We start from the raw sequence: 23,896 nt of genomic DNA on the forward strand, positions 1-23,896 counted from the left end.
GTTACTGCAAAGTTGTACAGTGAGACTTGTCTGCCTCAGGTCATTCAGGTTCTCAAGCAGCTCTTTCCAAGGTCACGGCTCAACACTTGGCTCTTGCATTACGACAATGCTCCAGCACATCGTGCTAATGTAACAATGGATTTTCTTGCCAGATAAGGGTTGATTGTGCCTGATCACCCTCCATACAGTCCTGATCTTGCCCCATGTGACTTCGCACTCTTCCCAGAAGTGAAGATGAAGCTGAAAGGGCGGCGTTTTTCATCCGACGAGGAGCTTCTGGCAGCATGGGAAGAGTGTGAAAAGAAAAGTGGCAGAGTTGGTTCAGTGACTGGTTTCGACGTATGGAGAAGTGTATTGAGTGTGGTGGAAATTATTTTGAAAAAGTCTAAAGTGTTCACTCAAATTGCAAAACTGTCCTAGTGCCCTTTGTATAAGATCAGTGACATCATTTATGTTAAGGGGCTGGCCTGGTGGAAAATAAAACGTTACACACTGTTGCTATGACAGGCAGCGGTACCCGCACCACAACTGCTTCCAGTGGGGTCCTTAGAGGAACCTCTTCACTATAGGTATAAGAACGAACCAGACGCCCGGTGAGCATAATATCGTTCTGTCGAGTATAGTCTGAAAGTTCTCAAGACCTGGTCTGAAGTTTGTCTCCTGAATACAGACTATACTCACCACGTACTCAATAATGAGCAGACGTAGCTCAGCAAGATGCCTGTCATAACTGTTACAATTCCACTGTAACAGTGCCATAGTATGGACTATAAAAGGAGTGTTAGGTTATGATCGACAATACGCTCGTGAACCTAAACACTATCAACATAGATGACAGCGAGACGTCCATCCCGTCATCAACAGATGGCGGGGATGATGCCCTGAACTTCGACACTTTTCGGGGGTGGGAAGTTCCCCTACGAGGGGAACGCGCAGGTTTTGGAGCAGGAGTACCTGCTGGCGCAGACTCATACCCTCCAGATGGAGGGTATGATTTCTCTTTCGCAGGGGAAGTGAGGGAGCGCCCGGTAAGGACGTTCTTCTTCGCCGCCTTTTCTAGTGTAGACGGACTGGGAGATGATTTCCCAGCCCTGGTCGACGATGTCGCCTCCGTTGGCTGGGGCACGGCTTTCCTCGACCCCTTATGGGGGGGGGGGGGCGAAGGGAGACTTAGAATTCCCCCTTGCTGTGCCGGCTTAGAACTGCCAGCTGGCACAGACTTCTGGTTGGTTGAAGGTGGGGTGGTCCGACTGAGCTTTTACTCTTTGTGACGTTGCTCTGAGGAGCAAGAGTCACCTTGGGCGCAGCGATCATCACAGGTAACGATGTCGTGAAATATGAACCTGGGAGACTCTGAGCTATCATGCTGTATTCGAGTGTACGGGCAGGTGAATTCATGGAATTAAACTTACGGCGTGCTTCCTGGTAGGAAAGACCATCCAGGGTCTTCATCTCCTGAATCTTCTTCTCATAATAATAATGCTATTTGCTTTACGTCCCACTAACTACTTTTACGGTCTTCGGAGACGACGAGGTGCCGGAATTTAGTCCCGCAGGAGTTCTTTTACGTGCCAGTAAATCTACCGACACGAGGCTGTAGTATTTGAGCACCTTCAAATACCACTGGACTGAGCCAGGATCGAACCTGCCAAGCTGGGGTTAGAAGGCCAGCACCTTAACCGTCTGAGCCACTCAGCCCGGCAATCTTCTTCTCACTCAGATACGTCGGACAGTTCCGATCCCGAGGAGAATGAAGACCAGAGCAGTTAGTGCACTTATACGGTGTTGTGCACTCCTCCGCACCGTGAGCTACTCTTCCACATGTACCATACACAGACTGATTTGAACAATCAGATACCATATGTCCGAATCTCTGACATGTATAGCATCGCATAGAAGGCGGGATGTACGGTCTCACATCGCAACGATAAGTTGTTACCTTGACTTTCTCTGGTAACACTGACAACTTGAAAAAGACAATGAAGGCACCAGTGGCAACGTCTTCACTGTTGATCTTGCGCGTAATGTGCCGGATGTGTGTGACGCCACAGTTCTTCATGTCTTTCATCAACTCTTTGTCAGTGTTCAAAATAAGGTCGCAATGAAAGATGACTCCATGAACCAGATTCAAGGATTTGTGCTCCTCGACTTTGATGGGGATTTCGCCAAAGTGGTCGCACTTAAGCAACTGATCAGTTTGCAGTGCTGTACGAGTCATCAAAAGCAAACTACCTTTGCACATCTTCTTGAGATCCTCAAGTTCACCGTAGACACCTTCAATGTGTCTACTAAAAAGGATCAATTTTATCAGCTTAAAATCATGTCCATTGGTTAGCAACCAGAAACCTAGGGAAGCTGAATTCCATTCCTTCATGCTGCGCATGTTCCCAGGGAGTTGAACCTCTCAGTGAAGCAAAAGTTAAAGACTTGGTGGGGGACCACATTGGGATGGGTGACTATTTCGAAGCCATGCCCGAAATCATCCTCCCCAAATGCCACCCACTCTGATCAGGGGTCTCTGTAGCCGAACCAAGCTGCCAAGGCAATACCCACCGGGTCATAGCCGGTACTGCCTGGGTCCGATGTTGGAAGATGCCTAATACGGGATGACTGAGGCAATGAGCACTAGGACTCCCTTCCTCCAGTCACCCGCAACAGCATGTACCCCACAGCATGTACAGAGCACTAAATATAGAGAAACAAGAATTAATTATTAACAATAATATGCCCTTCTGGCATTCGGCTGTGTGGGGACCTGTGTTGTCAGGTGGATACTACTGCCAGGGTACATGGCGCTCCCACCCGCAAGATTCCTGGGTGGTCAAATATGGGCTTTTGGGTGTAACCACACACGTAAGAGGCCCATCTCTGCGCAGCACGCACATCAAAAATTTTGAATTGGTCTACAACTAACCCTAAAAAAAAATTTAAAAATACAAAGAGGGGACCATGGCCACATGACCCTTTTAGTCACCTTCTACAACAGGCAGGGATTACCTGTGAATGTATTCAACCACTCCCATCCACAGGAGGTCCAACACATTGTACCAAACCGCAATCCATGTCCGCGCCTAGGTCGCCTCTTACGACACGCAGGGGATACTGCGGATGTATTCTACATGTGCATCCCCCACCCGCAGAGGGTGGAATACTCAAAGGAATACATCGTAATAACACTCAAAGTGTTTGAGGTACAGTCAAGTGAACAGTGAGGGATAAATTTTTTTTATAACTTTTAAATGTCCGGTCAAGAAGATTTCAAATTTAATGCCTACAGTTTCCATCAGTTACAATGTCAGAGTTTTATATTTTATTTTATATTTATTTATTGCAGTAAATCTCACTCGTTAAAGTCGATTTTTAAAGAATATATTTTGTTCATTACCAAATATAATTGATTGTTTCATTTCTATAGTAGATCAGATAACCTCACATTTTAATGGGGAAACTGAACACCAATCTCCTTTTCCCAGAACTTATATGTTATCTATTTGTAGCTGGCGCCCATCAACTATTGTATGTGTAAGTAAACAGGTGAGTTCTAAGTGTGAGTACATAGTCCGACAATTGAGCATTTTATTTCATGAATATTTTAATATTGTGTTTCATTTTAATTCAGTTCCACATTTTTTAATCAGTGAAGTAATCACACCACCGCCCACAGACCTGAAGGTGGTTTTCCATTGCTTCCCATTTTCACACAATGCAAATGTACCTTAATTAAGGCCACAGCCACTACCTTCCCAATCCTAGCCCTTTACCATCCCTCCATCGCCAAAAACCTTTGATGTATTCGTGCAACGTTCAAACACCAGCAAAATAATAATCTACACCTACTAAATAAGATTACTAAACCTACACAAATATTATCCCTTGCCAAGCAGATAAATTTTTGCTTATGACTGTAATTATGAAAATGAAAACCTACAACCTGTTTTCCAGTCCTTGACCGGGTCAGGGATGTAATGAATGAACTAGTTATAGGCTATTATTACAATGGGGACGCCACTCCCAAGGTGATTATTAATGACTGATAAATGGTATGAAATGAGAATGAAGAGTGTTGCTGGAATGAAAGATGACAGGGAAAACCTGAGTACCCAGAGAAAAACCTGTCCTGCCTCAGCTTTGTCCAGCACAAATCTCACATGGAGTGACTGGGATTTGAACCATGGTATCCAGCTGTGAGAGGCCGACGCGCTGCATGACTGTAATTATGTTTTGTAAAAATTATTTTTATTCATAACACACATGAAAATGCAAATATGTAAGTACTCTAAAATTTATTAAATCATTCATACCTGATTTCAGGAGGTCAGCTTGTAGGTATCTATATAATCTTGAAAAAATAAATCTTTAACTGATGGTTATAGTGCAAAAATGGCACAAGGCTGAACACAAAGTAGTCTGGATAAAGATCACTAAACAACTGAGCTGTAATTCACTTTCTACCCTACTTCATAATCCACTACGACTACTGTATAAATATTGAACTGGCAAATTTGCTAATAAACATGTACAAAAACAATCTAACTAATATTTATGATACAATTTTATACACATGATGCTGAGTCTTCCCTGACAGTTTAGAAACTTTCACTTGTGTGATACATTTCACAGCATGTATCAGGGTGTAAGAATGGCTTTTCTGTGCAAATCAAAAGTATCCCTCATATCCTATCTAAAACAGACAAACAGCCAATCCTCTCAGTTTTATTAATATTGCGTTAAAACTGATACGTATTATATTATGTATTAATAAAACAAAGGATTGGCCGCCTGTCTGTCTGCTTTCTTGCATTTCCCCCACCATTTTGCCCAGTCTTCAGCATCGGCAGCGTGAACACTTGCAGCTCTCATTCTACCTCAGGCAGTTCATCCACCGCTTTTACGTCAGCCTTGAGGCCACTGACATCTGGAGTGAATGTAAGTGCTCACATAATAGTAGATTATGCATGTCTAGTTGCGTGACTCCCAGCGTCCATTAGGTGCAGGATCTGCTTGTGTCTCTTTGTCGCAGGCCAACATTCCCAAGCCCATGGAGTACCAATGGGAGAATGACTCTACTGTAGATTTTTGATAAGAGACACAGCAGGATCTTGCAGTCACATCCCCTGTTGTCGGGGGAGGCAGTAGAATAACATCAATGGTATCCCCTGCCTGCCATAAGAGGCATATAAATGGGACCCCCAGGCTCTTAACTTGGGAGCATGGGTTGGTGACCAACGGGCCTTTAGCCAAGTCCTGGCATTGCTTCCACTTACTTGTGCCAGACTCCTCACTTTCATCTATCCTATTCTATATCCCTTGGTCAAATCTTGTTTTGTTTTTTTCAACTCTAATGGTAGTAGCTTTGCAAGACCTAGGGAGTATTTCAATTGCAAGCACTACATGGCCTTTCTTCTTTCTTTGGCCGATACCTTCACATTTTGAAGTGCAGGACCCCTTCCAATTTTTCCCTCTGATTAGTGTTAATAGAGGACGGTGGCCCAGTTGTACTTCCTCTTATAATAATCACCACCACACTCTCACGGTCAAGAAGGATGCCCGTGACCTGGCATCACTTCAACCAGGTGGCGCCAACTCAAGCGTCTACAAGACTATCACTGTCAGGCTGTCACGCAGGAGCCAAGGTAACAAAATGCAGATGTCTTTGGTAGTGGGGTGCTGTCAACCAATACTATGCCATCTGTCTGGGTGCCACATTCCAGATGGTTTTTGTTGTTGTTGTTGTTGCTGCTGCAAGATTTAGGTGCAAATCCAAATTTTTCCAGCCTTCTTTTCCACTCGGAAACCAATTCATTACACTTGCTTCATGAGTCCCTAGCTAATATAACAGCATCCGCATAGGGAAGGGTCTGTGGATGGGGTGTTTGCAGGTCGGCGGTTATATCCATGCAAGAGGATGAACGGGAGTGGTGACAAGGTGGGTCCTCGATGAACTCCCTTTTGAATGTTAAATGGTGCTGTGACTCAAGCTGTACACTGGACAGAGCTTGTAGAGTTGTGGTAAAGGAGATGAACCCAATGGACATATTCCTCTGGGACATCATGGCTACGGAGTGAACATCAGAGGAGTTCATGAGGGACTTGGTCAAATGCATTTTTAAATCTAGAAAGGCCATATGGACTGTTCTTCCCTTCTCTCTGTGCCTCATTGCCAGCAACCGGACAGCATGGATAAAATCTGTTGTTCCACGGCCTTTAACAAAGCCACACTGGTTTGATGTGAGAATAATGATACTTTGTAGGCGTGTGTCAATTACCTGCTCAAAGATTTTCATTGTGTGGCCTTATGTATATATTACGAAAATAAACCCCTCCACAGACACACACACGCACATACATGCACGCAAAGGAAAAAAGGCAAACCTCAATCATCATTAAATCGCATTAATAAAGTTAGATTTAATTTCTGTTTTCTGCCTTATTCTATTAAATTAGTTTACATCTCCAATTCAATTACTAGCAAATCAAATTCCTCTTGGGGATGCCAAAACAGAACAACTTACAGCAAAGCAGCAGACAGCAATAAAAACAGTACTTTTAATTTCTTCTTGAAAATCATTCAATGCCTTCTTTTTCCTGGTGCTATTTCAAGGAGGAGCTTCAAAGGAGATGTTGGAGTCGATTAGTAATACTCGTCAAGCTGAAGCCTGCTAGCAGTAGTGCAACTTTTAAGTCATTCTCTTGTAATCAGTATGATATATGAATATACTTCTTTAACAGTTATTGATCTAATTGTTAATTATTTACAGTCGAAACTGGTTAAGACGTCCCTCTCTAGTGCTTCCCTGGTTATTACGTAATTATTCCTAAGTCCCAGTCCATGTCGTATTAAATATGTGTTAAAGAAACCTGAATAGCACATTTACGTCACTCTTTTTATATTCGTAATATTCCCAAGATAAGAAATTTAAATTAGAGTTTCTGGAAACGTTGCACACACAATGTACCAGCAGTGACTGGCCTGGGTTAGGATTTGGTACAGAACTTAATTTCACAGCCCTAGCATGTCTGTCTCAAGCCAGTCTTTGATGTGGGCGTGTGTTTGTTTGGATCGCACAACAGGAGCTCATGTGACGTGTTGGTGCTTAATTTGACGACCGTAAGTGCATTATTTGCCTGCTGCCATTTCTTGATGGATACAGTACTTTTGTATCCATCTCTTGGCACAGGCCAGAGTAAAGTGTAGCTTTCACCGAAGTCCCAGTCTCATCCATGGCTGTGACAATATGGAAGCTGCTGGGGTATGGGTGGTGCTGAGTAATGGCATTCAGAGCACGACTAGTGCATCTGCGTGTTATGAAAGGTGTTGCTCATAGGGTTAGTCGTGCTGCAATAGCACTTTCTGACCCAGTGAGGAAAGCAATGGCAAACTACCTCGCTCCTCGTCTTGCCTAGTACGCCTCATTTTGGTGCTGCCATTGGTTTTTGCGGTTTCCTTTTAACCGCATAACCTTTGGTGGTACTATTTGAGGATCCAACCAGGCTCTGGGCTGATGACCTAACAGACACAGACAAGTGCATTGTGTAACAACACACATCTACTAAGTTTGCACAAATCTCATCCACCTGATGATGTGAAAATGCCGACCCAGGGATCGATACCCGGCCAGATCAGGGATTTTTACCTGGATTAAAAAATGTCTGATATAGATGTTGATTCCCATAGGGAATCTGAAATATTTGTCCTGAATGAGTAAATTTATAATACCAATATAAATGGTCCGTTATTGGACATAAATTTTCCAGCTAACTCGTTCTTGGTTGCCAGCGTTTCGCCCTCGTGTGCTAGGGTGGGCTCATCAGTTGGTACCTAGCACAACTACCAATACGCTGGCTAGTGCATACCGTTGAGGCCACTGCGTAGGCTAACTGGAGCCACCTGCAGTGCCAATGCACTAAGAAACTTTGTCTCATTATCAACAATTGATGCCTGCTTGGCCATCAGATGATATAGATGTTGATTCCCATAGGGAATCTGAAATATTTGTCCTGAATGAGTAAATTTATAATACCAATATAAATGGTTCGTTATTGGACATTATAAATTTTCCAGCTAACTCATTCTTGGTTGCCAGCGTTTCGCCCTCGTGTGCTCGGATGGGCTCATCAGTTGGTACCTAGCACACCTACCAATACGCTGGCTTTATAATGTCCAATAACGGACCATTTATATTGGTATTATAAATTTACTCATTCAGGACAAATATTTCAGATTCCCTATGGGAATCAACATCTATATCATCTGATGGCCAAGCAGGCATCAATTTTTGATAATGAGACAAAGTCTCTTAGTGCATTGGCACTGCAGGTGGCTCCAGTTAGCCTACGCAGTGGCCTCCACGGTATGCACTAGCCAGCGTATTGGTAGGTGTGCTAGGTACCAACTGATGAGCCCACCCTAGCACACGAGGGCGAAACGCTGGCAACCAAGAATGAGTTAGCTGGAAAATTTATAATGTCCATTAACGGACCATTTATATTGGTATAAAAAAATGTCGACGAGAGAGCTCACAAGTGCACACAGCAAGAAAACAATACAGTACCGAAGATGATCAATCACATTTTGTGGCAAACAATTCAGTTTTCTTATTCAAACAGCGTCACCTAACTATACAGCATGTATGATGAAAACATATTTCAAGCGCCAGTAGAGAAATGAAAACCTTCTCTCTATAAATTTACATAAAAGCCTTCTCGAAATTTAAACAGACGCAAGAAAATATAAAACCATCCACTGAAATCAATGATGCACTCTGCCATATCCTGAGGTGTATCCCATTCTTACTTAATTATAGTATTTAGTCATTAAAATTAAGCGATCGTTTGCTTCAGCCTTTATTTTTAACGAGTTTACAACTGCTATCGGATATGTTATTTAAGCATTTATTATGAAAACATGTTCTCTTTCATTTCCGTTTTTCTTTACGGAACAGCAGTCGATGGGTATTACTAATCAACACCGACATCGACTTTAAATGTCGACGAGAGAGCTCTCTAGTGGGCAAAGCAAGGAAACGATACGGAAGACGACTGATTGCATGCTATATAATCGCTGGATTCAAAAATATTGGTAATGGAAAAATTCATGCACCTTAATCGCTCGTAATAATGGATGCGTCCGTAATAGGGCTATCGCTGTAACCGAAGGATAATACACAGTTTAATGTAGGAATTTTGAAGGGCAGACAAAACTGTGATTATAATGTAGTTCTCGTTACATGCTGTACTCGCTATAGCAGACTTCTACTGTAGTTTCACTTGCATAAGGCGCCTTTGGCTGTGTGACTGTTTAATGTCTTAATTTTGCTGCAATCAATGAACTTTTTTTGTTGTGTGTTTTTGGTGACAATTTGATTTGTTTAATTTACATATTCTATTTTGCCAGGTTGGTTTTTCGTTTAGATTATAAGTTATAATTTCACATAAAATACTAAAATTCATCAACAATTTTGAATTCATGATCATCAATTATAATTTTATTTTCGAGTGGTGGATCAGTTAACATGATTTCAGTTTTTTGAAAAGAAATTTCAAGACCTATTTTCTGTGCTATTTTCTGCAGAGATCTGATCTGATGCTCAGTTTCCTGAATATTGTTGAATAATAATGCAAGGTCATCAGCAAATCTCAAACAGTTTAAACTAATTATTTGTTTAGAACTTCCAAATTTATATTTTTAGGATTATCTTTGAACCATTCATGACTAGTCTTTTATTTATCTTCAATTACCTGGTTCCAATTCACTGCCAACTGGAGGGGTGTCTCCCTGAACATTCATTCTCTCAACAATAGCCCTTGCTCTTGCAAAGTCAAACGGAGGCACATCACTTAGATTTGTATTAACAGCACTCCCACTGGTGGCACAGCCACCATCGCCAGTGCTTGTTCCCATCTCCCGCCGCCTGCTAGGACCAGGACCAGTTTGAGTGGAAGAACTTGACGTTTCAGCTTCAAGATCCATTGGGTCTGTACCTCTGTCCATCTGTAAAGCAAAAGCAACATGATCAATTAGTGTATATATAATTACAGACCTTGAAAATATCACATGATCCACATAAAAAGGGAAGACCTTCGTTTGGCTTGCATTACTTGGAACTTAAAATAGCTAGCTGATTTATCCAGGGATATCTGCGAAGTTAGTGCCTTAGTGGATTCAAACTGTATGGCAGTGAGGATAATTTTAATGATAATTTCTAAATAATGATGTTCAGGAGGTCTGTTAGGAATGTACGGGTTTTTCGGGGATTTTTCGATGATACAGACCACTATCTCATTTGTAGTGAACTAAGTATCTCTAGGCCTGGATAGGGAAAGTAAATTCTGTCTGCAAACGAATAAGAATAGAAAATCTCCAGCACGAGGAAATTAGGCAGAAGTACAAGGGTATGATTAGTGAGAAGTTTCGAACAGTGGACAGTAAGCAGGTTCAGGATATAGAAACAGAATGGGTGGCATACAGGGATGCTGTAGTAGAAACAGCAAGGGAATGCCTAGGAACGACTGTATGTAAAGATGAGGAAAAGCGAACATCTTGGTGGAATGATGAAGTAAGAGCAGCTTGTAAACTCAAAAAAGAAGGCTGATCAGAAATGGCTCCAAACAAGGGCCGATGCAGACAGGGAACTGTATATAGATGAAAGAAACAAAGCGAAACAAATATTTGTTGAATCCAAAAAGATGTCGTGGGAAGATTTTGGTAATAATCTGGAAAGGCTAGGTCAAGCAGCAGGGAAATCTTTATGGACAGTAATAAAGAATCTTAGGAAGGGAGAGAAAAAGGAAATGAACAGTATTTTGGGTTATTCAGGTGAACTCATAATAGATCACAATAGATCCCAGGGAATCACTGGAAGGGTGGAGGGAATATTTTGAAAATCTTCTCAACGTACAAGGAAATCTTTCTAGTGGGGGCCAAATTACGCTTAAGGAAATGGAAAGGATGGTAATTAAACTCCACTGCCATAAAGCAGCAGTAACAAATGAAATTAGACGTGAAATGGTGAAATATAACAGGAAGGCAGAGATGAAATTGCTTCATGGAGTAGTAAGATAGTATTGAGTGTTGGTCATCTACCTTCAGACTGGACAAAAGCAATAATTGCACTGATCTATAAGCAAGGGAACAGGAAGTTTATATGGATATCTGCTGAAAGGTATAAAATGGCAGGGAGGGATTCAGTTAGGTGGAAATGCAACGAGCAGTCTGGCCTATGCTGACGACTTGGTCTCAATGGCAGATTGTGCCGAAAGCCTGCAGTCTAATATATTGGAACCTGAAAATAGGTGCAATGAGTATGGTATGATAATTAGCCTCTCAAAGACTAAACTGATATCAGTAGGTAAGAAATTCAACAGAACTGCATGTCAGATTAGTGATACAAAGCTGGAACAGGTAGATAATTTCAAGTATTTAGGTTGTATATTCTCCCAGGATGGTAATATAGTAAGTGAGATTGAATCAAGGTGCAGTAAAGCTAATGCAGTGAGCTCGCAGTTGCATTCAACAGTATTCTGTAAGAAGGAAGTCAGCCTTTATTTTTTTTTTTTTTGCTATAGGCTTTACGTCGCACCGACACAGATATGTCTTATGGCGACGATGGGACAGGAAAGGGCTAGGACTTGGTAGGAAGTGGCCGTGGCCTTAATTAAGGTAGAGCCCCAGCATTTGCCTGGTGTGAGGAAGTCAGCTCCCTGACGAAACTCTCTTTACATCGGTCTATTTTCAGACCAACTTTGCTTTACGGGAGCGAAAGCTGGGTGGATTAGGGATATCTTATTCATAAGTTAGAAGTAACAGACATAAAAGTAGCGAGAATGATTGCTGGTACAAACAGTTGGGAACAATGGCAGGAGGGTATTCAGAATGAGGAGATAAAGGCTAAGTTAGGAATGAACTTGATGGATGAAGCTGTACACATAAACCGGCTTCAGTTGTGGGGTCACGTGAGTCGAATGAAGGAGGATAGGAGTAGAATCATTATCACTACTATCTGAAATATTAATGTCACTTAGAGATTCATCTTTGATGTAGTTCCTTATTTTGTTTTCAAACGTCTCTTCCATTTTGCACTTGCCATTTCTGTTTACCTCAGCAGCTGGCCAGCATAGGAGAATAATGGACTCTGTTATGGAGGGTAAGAGGAGTAGAGAGAGAACAAGACAATGATGGTTAGACTCAGTTTCTAACGCATTAAAGATTAGAGGTATAGAACTAAATGAGGCCACAGCACTAGTTGCAAATAGAGGATCGTGGCGACGTTTAGTAAATTCACAGAGGCTTGCAGACTGAACGCTGAAAGGCATAACGGTCTATAATGATAATGTATGCATTTAATGATGTTTATTGATTTTCACTCATGTATACTAATTTTTGCTTGTGGTCAGGCGACCCTTCACATTGCTACGGGAGAATGGTGATGTATAAAGAGCCTTGAGACTACAAAGTCCTAAGTCTGACCTAAGCATAACTGGCTCCTGCCCGCAATTAGAAGAAGGAAGGAACAAACATTCTGTAAGAGGACCGCTCAAAGTGTTGGTAGTTGTCGCAAGAGGAAATCTCTCATAAACCTGTGACTGAAGGGGGGCAGCTGGTGCCAGGTAGACCTAAGAGACCTTTTGTATTACAGTAACAGATCTATCCGTTTCAATAACTTGGTGTAATATGGTTAAATATATACAATATTTGCAGATAACCATTCGCGTATGCGGATGAAGGAAGTGCAGATGCAGATAATATTTTGTTTATCGATAATCACATAACACAAACATGGTGATTCCAAAAAATACCATAATCTTCTCGGACATGATATAGGATAAGTTGATCAAATTAATACTAAATTTTGCGCTCAGGAAAAACACGGAACAATACCACGGACCATCAATATGGCCTAGATGTTGTAAAAGGAAAGAAGGAAGTAAGTATAATAAATCACACTGAATTAACAATTTCTTCTGACAGTAGTAAAGTCAGATTTCATGAATAGTGCTAGCAGCAACACCCAGACCACATGGTTAGGACGGAATGGTTTCAAAATGTACCTGGGCTGAGAAAGGGAAGTGTGCTGCCAACATTGTTATTCATAATGGTAATAATAATGGGTGAAGATGTGGAGGACATAAAGGCAAAATACGGGGGATAGGGAGCAAGGTTCATATTTACAGATGACATTGTGATGTGGGCAGCTAACTGAGATGATGTAAAAGGTCAACTGCATATATTGAGCAAGTACACTGGTAATTATGGTATGAAGTGCGGCCAGTATCCAGTATTCGGGAGATAGTGGGTTCGAACCCCACTGTCGGCAGCCCTGAAGATGGATAGCAGGCAAATGCTGGGGCTGTACCTTAATTAAGGCCACAGCCGCTACCTTCCCACTCCTAGCCCTTTCCTGTCCCATCGTCGCAGTAAGACCTATCTGTGTCGGAGCGACGTAAAGCAACTAGCAAAAAAAAAAAAAAAATATGGTATGAAAATACGGGAGAAAAGCAATGAATGGTACTGACAAGAGGAGAAAGAGAAGGGAAATGAACTGTAAATATTGGGGGACAGAATGGTACTGACAAGAGGAGAAAGAGAAGGGAAATGAACTGTAAATATTGGAGGACAAAATCTTGAAACTGTGGTAAGCTTCAAGTACATGGGAAGCAAACTGATGCAAAATGCAGGACTGAGCATGGAGATCAATAAAAGAAATAATGGGGAATTGCATTCTTGTAGTGTGTGGAGATCTGGAAGGACATACCAGCAAGTGTAAAGAAGTGATTTATTTTTTGCTAGTGGCTTGCAGGAGTACTAACACATGGAATGTTTTCAGTGACGCAAGGATGGCAAAGGGCTAGGATTGGGAAGGTAGCGGCCATGGCCTTAATTAAGTTACAGAGCCCCAGCATTTGTTTGAAGTGAAAATGGGACAAGGAATACCATCTTCAGGGCTGCCAACGGCAGGATTCAAACCTACCATTTCCCGAATGCAAGTGCACAGCTATGCGGCCCTAACCACAAGGCCAACCGTCAAAAACCAAAGCAAACCAAACCCCATAGTACAATAGCCCCAAAGGACCATGGCCTACAAAGCGAATGCTGCTCACCCCGAAAGCCTGCAGATTATGAGGTGTCATGTGGTCAGCATGACGAATCCCGTCTGCCATTATTTTTGGCTCTCTAAACCGGAGTCGCCATCTCACCATCTGATAGCTCCTCAATTGTAATCACGCAGGCTGAGTGGAACTCGAATCAGCCATCAGATTCAGGTAAAAATCCCTGACCTGGCCGGGAATCGAACCCAGGGTGGGCATTTTCCCATCATCAGATGGATGAGATTTGTGCAAACCTAGTAGACAGTTACTTTACACTATGGTCATGCCTGTAAAAAATTTCCACCAATTCTATACAGGTATAGGTACTTATTGCACATTATTGCAAAAATGTTTACATAAAACTCTGTCCATAAAATTAGTCATTCTTGTGGAATAGACATCTGAATATCTGCTTCAGTAGATACAGAATTCTACCAGATATACAGTAAGACACTTATGAGCAAAGATTTAAAAATCGTAGAGATTACAGAATAACAGGAGAAAGGTCACTATGGTGTTTTTTAAGTTTTACCTGCCAGTAGATCTGATTTTTATGTGATTGAATGGATTAGAAACATTTGTTATAATGTTCAAGGTTTCAAATTTATCTCAAACCTCAAAAATATATAATTCGACTGAGTTACAAGTGTTGTTGATTTACCTTCTACTCGGCGAGTTGGTCATGTGGTTGGGATCGCACAACTGTGAGCTTGCATTCGGAAGAATTCCACCGTTAGCAATCCTGAATATGGTTTTCCGAGGTTTCCCATTTTCACACCAGGCAAATGCTGGGGCTGTACCTTGACTAATGCCATGGCCGCTACTTTCCCATCCATCCCATCACGAAAACCTTTGATGTGTTAATGCAACAATAAACAAGTAGCAAAAACTATCTCCTGATTGCAAGCCGACAGCTATAAGACACAAACTGCATAGCCAACTGACTTAGTAACTGCAGTGCACTTGCGAATTGCAATTGTGCACTTTTATGAGCATGTTAGCTGTTATTGTAGTGTTTAGCTTTTGATGCTCGTTGTTTAAAGGGGCCTAACATCTGGTCATCGGCCCCGTTTTGCAGTACTTTGTTCTTTGTCTGGATTGCTTTATTCTATGTTGGGTGTCTGTGCTTTTGCTGTTGATTTAGAAATATTTTGTTTATTCCATATTAAATAAGATACATGGGGCATCAAATACTGAAACACAGGATTTGAAACAAATTTTGCTGATGAATTATTTCAGCAGACTGGTGGGAAAGAGAAACTCATGTCCAAGTATTGAGTTGAAACCATATGAAGCGAGGGGTGACATTTCAGAATTAGGTGTTTCTGTTCCAAAAATAGCAATGTGCACAGGTTGAAAATTTAAGGAAGAATGGCTAACGATCTGAAGAGGCTTAAATTTGATTCAACTGATGGTGTTGCAAGATGTGAAGGGTGTGGTTTGTTTCTTTCCAGGGGCGAAAGACTAATTGAACCATCAAGTAGCTGGTTCCCTCCGAAGTTTCCCTCAGGATAGTTGGTGCTCAAACGAGTCTCATCCGGTCAAGCGAATGATTAGAAGCCTTGGGGCCGAAACATCCTCAACCTATTCTCAAACTTTAAACGAGTGAGATCTGCGGCTTGCTTAAAATATTTTTGAAGCCATGAGAGATTTATTTCTTGAATGTTAAATTGTTTCAACATCAAAATTGTGTTGTTGCAAGCATGGCAGTAACTTTGCCAGAATTAACTCCTTTGGCAGTGTGTACGAAGAAAATGAATGAGAAGATGTTAGACTTTAGAACACTTGAAGAATGTGTATATCTTGCCATACTATATAGTTAAGAATAGCATGCTGTTTTGTATTTTAAAGGTTTGTTAGCATTAGCAGGCAAGAAACAACAAACTGAATTTCTCTCCCACATTGCTCAGATGCTAAGAAAAGAATTTATTAGCGAACTGCAAAAACAAAACTAAATTAGTTTGATGCATCGACAGATAAAGCTTATTTAAAGTTAAAAACATTTAAAGTTAAAAACTTCATGATTGTTCCGTATTCAATAGAGAAATATACAATATTAAATAGAAGTAAGGATCCACCTTTCAATATTCCGTTGTTAAGTTGAACCAAATAGAAGCTACAACCTGTTCATTTGGGAAGGGGTTTCAACACATCTGAAGTGTCATCATCAGCCAATTAGCAAAGCAGTGCAAAAATTAAGCCATAAAGTTCTAAAAGCAACTAACACAATGATCACAGAAAAAAAATTAACACTATTTTGCCCCGAAGCAATTCCAGTTGATGTTCATAAGACAATGATCACAGTCAAAACAGTAAAAAGAACACCACTATTTCATGCCGAAGCAAATCCAGTTGAAGTTCATAAGCTGGTCTAGTACAGTTCTGTTATGCCGCATTCACATATGAAGACGTATGAAGATGCTGTATTCGAAATCGATAACGAGTTAAAGGACTTGTTAGAGGATAACTCGTTATGAAATTGAACTTGTGATATGCAGTTATGTATAGCTGTTGTTAGGCAGGTCTTGTAGGCATCAGCCATAAATATTCAATTACACAATTTAGTCAAAATATCCTAAAACAACACATTTTAGTTAAAATAAGCAATATTACATTACCCAGCTTAAAAGTTAATGGTTCAAAATGAGCGTTCCTAAAGTTAGGGTGTGGGGATTATTCAGTGGTGGGGACTATTCGCGTAATAGTGGCCTCGATCTCTTCTATTCTTTAAAGATACATAGTAAGGATATCAAAATTACTTGAAGCCACCAGCAGTGCCAATGCACTATGATAGCTATGTCTCATTTCCAAAAATCAGATGATATAGGTGTTGATTCCCATAGAGAACTTAAAATATTTGTCCTGAATGAGTAAATTTATAATACCAATATAATGGTCCGTTATTGGACATTATAAATTTTTCAGCTAACTCATTCTTGGTTGCCTGCGTTTCGCCCTTGTGTGCTAAGTTAAGCTCGTCAGTTGGGACTTAGCACACCTCCCACGAAACCAGTATTCTTATAATTTAATATATATTACAATGTGTTGAATGGTGGAACATCCCTCAAAATCTATCTTATTAGTTAAACGTCAATACGGAAATGAAGATCATAACCTACAATAGTTCATATGAAAGCATTGCTTTTACTTGCGCCATTCCTACTGACGTATTTGTTTATTTCAGTTGGGAAAAACAATAAGACAGTCTTTCTGAGGATGTAAACAGGCAGGTGGAGAGTGAGTGTCTGCCATTATAATGAAATTCCCCAACGTGATTGTGACATGGTAGGCAAGCGGGCCTACAATTACAATGAAAATTCCCTAACCCAGTCTTGATATGAGAAAAGACATTTGGTGATTTCCCCGTCACATTTCTATGGTAACGTTAAGAGCTATACATTTTAATACAGTCTTGGTCACAATGTGTACACTACCTAACCTAGAATTCTGCATAGATACAATGTAGAATCCCATAGCAAAACACGGGTACATCAGCTAGTATCAATCCTAGGACTCAGTGAAACTAAATGGAAATGTAAAGGGAAGGAAGAGTTGAGGAAGAACTATATCCTAGTGGAATGGTAACAACAGAGAGATGAGAAATGAAGTAAGATTGATATTGTCAAACGAGTTAGATAGTATTACAGAGATCCAGTACATCAATGAGAGGGTAATAAAGGCAACAGTTCACCTTAGGAAAGAGAAGCACATGGTAGCAGAGTATATATCGCAGCATAAACTCGAATTGTGTAGTCCATTACTACTTTAAATCTCCACTTTGTTACGGCCTTAGTTGCTTAATATTTTTTTCTTGGGTGGTTTAGTATTTCACCTCGCTAGACTTTGCCTTTCTTTTTCTCCTCTTTTTCAACATGGCTTATTTCTCCAACAATTTTTCTCCCTACGTTTCCGATACTTCTGATATTTCGTTTGATCCTCATTTCAATTTTTCTGATCCCAATCCTTTTACTAATCTGTCTTATAACCCTTTTGTTACTTCTACATCTTGTACTTTTACTACGACAGTTTCTTCCAGTGCAGGCTCTGAATCTCTACCACCCCAACTTCCACCTAACACCCCTCTCTATCCTGATCTTTCTCTTTTTACTGCTGAGTCGAAACCTCCACTTAACCAGGACCTCCGCCTTCTGTCGACAATACTCAATCAGCACAGCACTACACTCCTGATTTGCGAACTCCACCACCATCTCCTTCTCAGCAATATTTTTATGAATCTCCATATCATCACAACCCCTCTTCACATCAACCACTTAATTTCCATATTCTCACTAAATGTCTTGACCAGGTACCCGTCATTCAGTCTACTGATCCTGATACTTTGACATAATGACTTTTTTCACTTCGCAAATTTCTACAAACTCACTTAGCTCCGTTTTCCCAATTGCTTTCATTGCTTTACCCAAAAACATCTGGTCATCTTAGTAACTTTTGGCTTCAATATATGAAGTCCTCTCACGATTGGGCTCATTTTCGTTCAGTTTTACACACTTATTTTTTACCTTATGAGATCCGACAACAACTCGGTAACAAGTATATCAGACGTCATCAACGTCCCAATGAATCGGCTTATGATTATCTTGACTCCATCATCGGCTATTCTGACGTGTTAGCTATTGCTCCACATCCCCAGGAAATCATTTCTCTTATTCGATTTTATGCCTCTCCAGCCTTCCGTCAAATCATTAATCCCTTTTCGCCACCCACTACTGTTCCTCAGCTTTACGGTATTGCTCAACTAGATGTTCTAAATACCCATAGTAACTTTTCTTATTATTCTTCCACTCCACCTCCCCAGTTCAACATTTCAACAATTCGCACGCCTTCTACCACTCGTCTACCTTCTCAGGGTAATATCTCTCGTTTCCGTTGTTATCGGTGTCAGGCTATAGAGCACTTAGCGCGCGATTGTACCAATTTTACCTTGGGAAACTTTACTTCCCGTTGTCAGTAGGCAGCTCACGACCTCATGGGCAAAATCTGCCTCATGTTTCTTCAGCATTCTCTTCTGGTACTCAATCACAGTCCTATACTCTTGTACAGTTACATAACACTCCCTCCTTAGCCTTATTAGATTCTGGTTCTGCGATTTCCCTAATCAGTTTCTCTTTTTTCCAGCAACTTTTACAAACACATCCGCATCTTCAATTATGCCCTTCTACCCTCAAATGTCTCTCCATATCTCAACACTCTCTTGAAATCATGGGTCAACTAAAACTCTGTGTTAAAATTTCCAAATTTTCTTGGCCATTTGAATTTCAAGTGGTTAGCAATTGCCCACTCCCTGTCATACTCGGTTATGATTTTTTTGCTCATACTGGCCTTATTTATAATACTGCTATGGCTTCTATCTCATTTTTTTTCAATCCACACGTTCAAATTCCTTTGGTGGACCCCCTCGATTTCCCTATGAACCACGTCTTCAGTCATCAGTATATTTATGCCACTGCTCCCCAACTAGATGCAATTGATGCCTTAAAATCTCAATTTGCTGATGTTATCACTGATAAACTAGGCTCTGTGGTTACTTACCAGACTCACATTGATTTAATTGATCAAACTCCTGTTCGTTCACCTCCTTACCATCTCAGCCCTCCTCGGATGGCAAAATTTGATGACATTATTCACAAAATGCTTCAGGATGGTACCATTCCGTCCTCTTCCAATTACGCATCCCCGGCATTTCTTGTCGACAAGCCTGATGGTTCTTCGCACCTGGTAGTTGATTACCGTAAATTAAACTCCAAAATCCTCTATGATTCCTATCCTATTCCTAAAATGCAAAACGCTTTCCACTTTTTTTCTAAAGCTAAATATTTTTCTCTTTTAGATCTCAATTCTGCTTACTACCAAATCCCCTTGGACTCTCGGAGCAGTCGGCTTACTGCTTTCATCACCCCAAATGGCCTTTTTCAGTTCACAAAAGTTCCTTTTGGATTGAACTTGGGGTCACAAATCATGCAGAGATTAGTAGGTTCTTTATTCTCAGATTTCAAGTACAAATTTCTCTATCCTTATATTGATGACCTTTTAATCTTTAGCCCAGATTTTGACTCCCACATGTCTCATCTACACCAAGTTCTTTCCAGATTACGTTCTATTGGTCTGACAGTTAACCCCTCTAAAATTTCCCTAGCTCAAACTTCTATAAAGTTCTTAGGTCACATTGTGTCATCTCAGGGAGTAGCCATCGATCCCGAACGTACTTCTGCTATCTCTAATATTCCACCTCCCAAAAATCTCACACAAACACGCACCTTTTTAGGCCTGGTTTCTTTCTATCACCGGTTCATCCCTAACTTTTCCCACATTGCTGAGCCTCTCAATTATCTGAAACGTAAAAATGTTCCGTTTACTTGGACTCAATCTCAACAGGATGCCTTTCTTCAGCTTAAATCTCTTTTGATGCATGCTCCCATTCTTCCATTTCCTGATTTCTCCCTACCTTTTGAAATATGCAACCCGACAAAGATAAAAACAGTAATGATAATAAAACCCCATGAATATAACCAAATGTGCACAAGAAGCAAAATACTTACCATCGAGCAGGAGCAGTATTAACAAAACCAGCGTGGAGGGCACAGAACATAAGGGAAAGGACTGGATCGAGCTAACTACTTGAGGGGTTGCCAGGTCAAGATTGCTAAATGAAAGCAAGATTAATGTTTAAATAACTTGAACTTTACTTAAAATTAGGAAAAATATAAACAGAATTTAGGAATGAAAACTGCTGAGCAAAAAAAATAAATCTGTAAATAATGTCTTTAAATTATAGATAAAAATCAATTTTCAAAGCAAAATATACTATGAGTGCGCACTCGGATAACAACGTAAAATAATTTTTATGTAGTAATAAATAAGTAAATAGAAGAAAGATAAAAATTGTAATTATTCAACTCATTAAATTAGGAGACAAATGTCTATTTTTAGGATAAATAAAATCGTGAAAACACACTCAGATTACAAGCTACACTTTGCCTTAGAATCAATGAATGACAAATGTTAAAACGGATCCGTGCATTAAATATTAATTACATAACTGGCCAGCTTTTCTTTGTAAGTATACTACAATTAATCACAATAAACTGGAATTTGCTTCCGGAACCAGTACACAAGGATTTCAATCACCCCGAAACACGGAAACACACTCAATATTTAAGGCAACGATAGCAGACCCAAAAAAAAAGGTTCCACACGTAAATAATTGAAAGGACACAAGAGAAAATCGCACGAACCCGAATAAAAATATGTCTCAAATAAACTACAAATTACGAAGGGAAACACTTAAAATTTCACAGACAACAAAACAATGGTACACACGAAGCATACAGCTTCCCAAAACCGAAGCCAACATCCGACTTAAAGAGACAACAGGCAAAGCCCACACAAAATTAGCGTACCGGAGATAAGATAAAAACATGGCACGCAATAATGAAAGAAGAAGGAAAGAAAAACGGACGCGAATAATCTGAGGAGGCAAAAGTATCATCAAGAAATAGGGAACAAATTCCAGTTTATTATAACCAGAATATTACAATAATTATGTATAGTCTTTTAAATTTAACATTTCTTCCAACCAAAATATTAATAAAGGATTTAAATGCCGGTTACACAATTTTAATTTTAGGAGGCCTTGGAAAACGGTAATGGACGAATAAGACCGGAAATAAACTACCCCATTAAGTAATTAAACAATGAGCCATTACGAAAACAATACTAGTACATAACGTCTTTCAAAACGTTGTCAACAGTCCATCGGATGCCACAAATATGAACCAAGAAATGTAAAAAGTAATCCACCAACAAAATTAATAATAATAATAACTTTAAGAAACAGAAAAAGGCAGCACAACGATAATCTCAGTTAAATTAAAGTAATGGAATAATAGGTCTCTCACCCGCGCATATACCATGTTCCAGAATTACTCCATAAGAATAATTTGGATATAGAACATTACCAAAATCACGTTAAGTTACATTTTAATATTTAGCAGATACAATTTATATCATTAAAATGTCCGATGAAGAAGAAAGTCCAGCTTAATTTAATGAATAAACGGTGGTCGCCAGGTCCATAAACTATAGGCCTAATTTCAATTACAGTAGCGGAGTAGAGACGAAGTAATATTAACAGCGTTGCCAAAACATTTCTTCTAATATAATAGTTGTCGCAGATAGCTTGATACACACGTTCTTCTCCAAATAATCCGGCAGCAGAACAGTTTCGAAACAATTAAGTAGATACTTGTACTTACATTTTTGGGTGTCCAATTTAATATACTGTAATCCAATAGCTTACATTCTAGCTCATTTTGTAATGAAGAACCCTCCTTCAGATAGTTCGGTCACACTAATATTAAAAAAACTGTAAATATGAAACACACAACATTATCGCGCTTCAATTAAGGCAATGCCTTAATTAACGAGGCTATTAGCCTGGTTTATCAAACTCCACTACAACAACTTTCAATTGCATTTTGTACACAACTTCTCCAAACGCGTCCATCTTGGCGATCTGCCAGGAACAGACTGGCGTTCAGCCAGTCAAGCCGCGGGTCGCTCAGTTGAAGATCGACACTGCGCACGCTCAAGTCAAAAATTTGGTTATTGAGCCAATCAGAATTTCGAAGCAACCCACGTAACAATGGCAAGAAGATACATTTTAAATCGCCACAGTTTCAGGCACATAATTTAACGGCAATGCAAACAATGGCCGAGAATTGCAGATAAAAGTCCCCACACACAAATGTATTATGACCTTTCAATGACCTGTAGCAATATGTCGGCCGGTCATTGAAAGTCATAAGTGAAATGAAATGTGTATCAATGACTTGGAAAAAGGTGTAACGTGTCAATGTGCGGCTTACGCGCATATTTATAAAAGAACCGATACAACTCGTAAGTGTAGAATAGACATAATGGATGAGAGCCGGTGGATCGAACTCAAGACCCCGTGGTATATGTCGAATTACGTCAAGATCAGCTTTATCTACAAGCAAGAGCTCAGTACAATGTCAGCATCAGCTGAGAAGAATGTGGCTAGACATGATATCTAGTTTGAAGTTGTAAAGGGGGCCATGGATTAGCATGAAACTTCATATGGCAAATCATCTAATGGGCCCATGCTGACGTGTTTCATGGTAAGAAGAAGAACAATAGTGTGTGTTTTCCTTTAGCAACTTCTATGATGAAGGTTAGAGTTGTTATTCAGTTCCTCAAATGTCAAAAACACATGTATAGCTAGCATAGGATTTCTCTGCTTATGGAAAGCAACTTATTATTATTGTAAATAATAATGGAAGGAGTTCGTGTTTTACAAACTGATTACTGTATGAAGGAAGATAATTGAAGCAAGCTTAAAGATCTGGTTCTGTAATTGATAAACATAAAGAATAAGCCCAGATATAAGTTATATAATAGCCAAAATCATTTGCAAACCTCGAATTATATGTTTCCTCAGGCCAGTATCAAACTGGAATAGTGAAGATACAATTAGTGTGAAATTGTATTCCTAATTATATTGTACAAGTTTCAGGTGGCGGCCGGAGATGTTAAATCACTATCTGACCAGGGAATGTAAATGAACAACATGAAGTGCTAAACCAATATAGTGCCCTGGCGGACTCAGGCCTCTGCCGGAATGGACGGAATTACAAAAATGATGATTAAACCGCTGCGGAATTACCATGAAGAAGCCAGATAAGTTATTGTACTTGTCTATCTTTTGCTTTCCTAGAATGCTTTAGTAGCGTTAGTCCTTTTGTCAATGTCACGTAGGTGACAAGGGGGTGTT

General features: G+C 40.2%; 1 protein-coding gene across 4 annotated transcripts in view; it reads right to left on the reverse strand.

Moving 5' to 3' along the window:
• The window catches only part of LOC136877569 (serine-rich adhesin for platelets), a 467,126-nt gene that overhangs the window by 349,748 nt on the left and 93,482 nt on the right, over window positions 1-23,896 (reverse strand). For all 4 annotated transcript variants that reach the window (XM_067151717.2, XM_067151719.2, XM_067151715.2 and 1 more), the window contains one exon: window positions 9,739-9,991. In XM_067151717.2, coding sequence (XP_067007818.2) covers window positions 9,739-9,991 — 253 coding nt within the window. The remainder of the gene's footprint in view (window positions 1-9,738; window positions 9,992-23,896) is intronic.

The sequence above is a fragment of the Anabrus simplex genome, chromosome 7 (genome assembly GCF_040414725.1).
Source record: "Anabrus simplex isolate iqAnaSimp1 chromosome 7, ASM4041472v1, whole genome shotgun sequence".
NCBI lineage: Eukaryota > Metazoa > Arthropoda > Insecta > Orthoptera > Tettigoniidae > Anabrus > Anabrus simplex.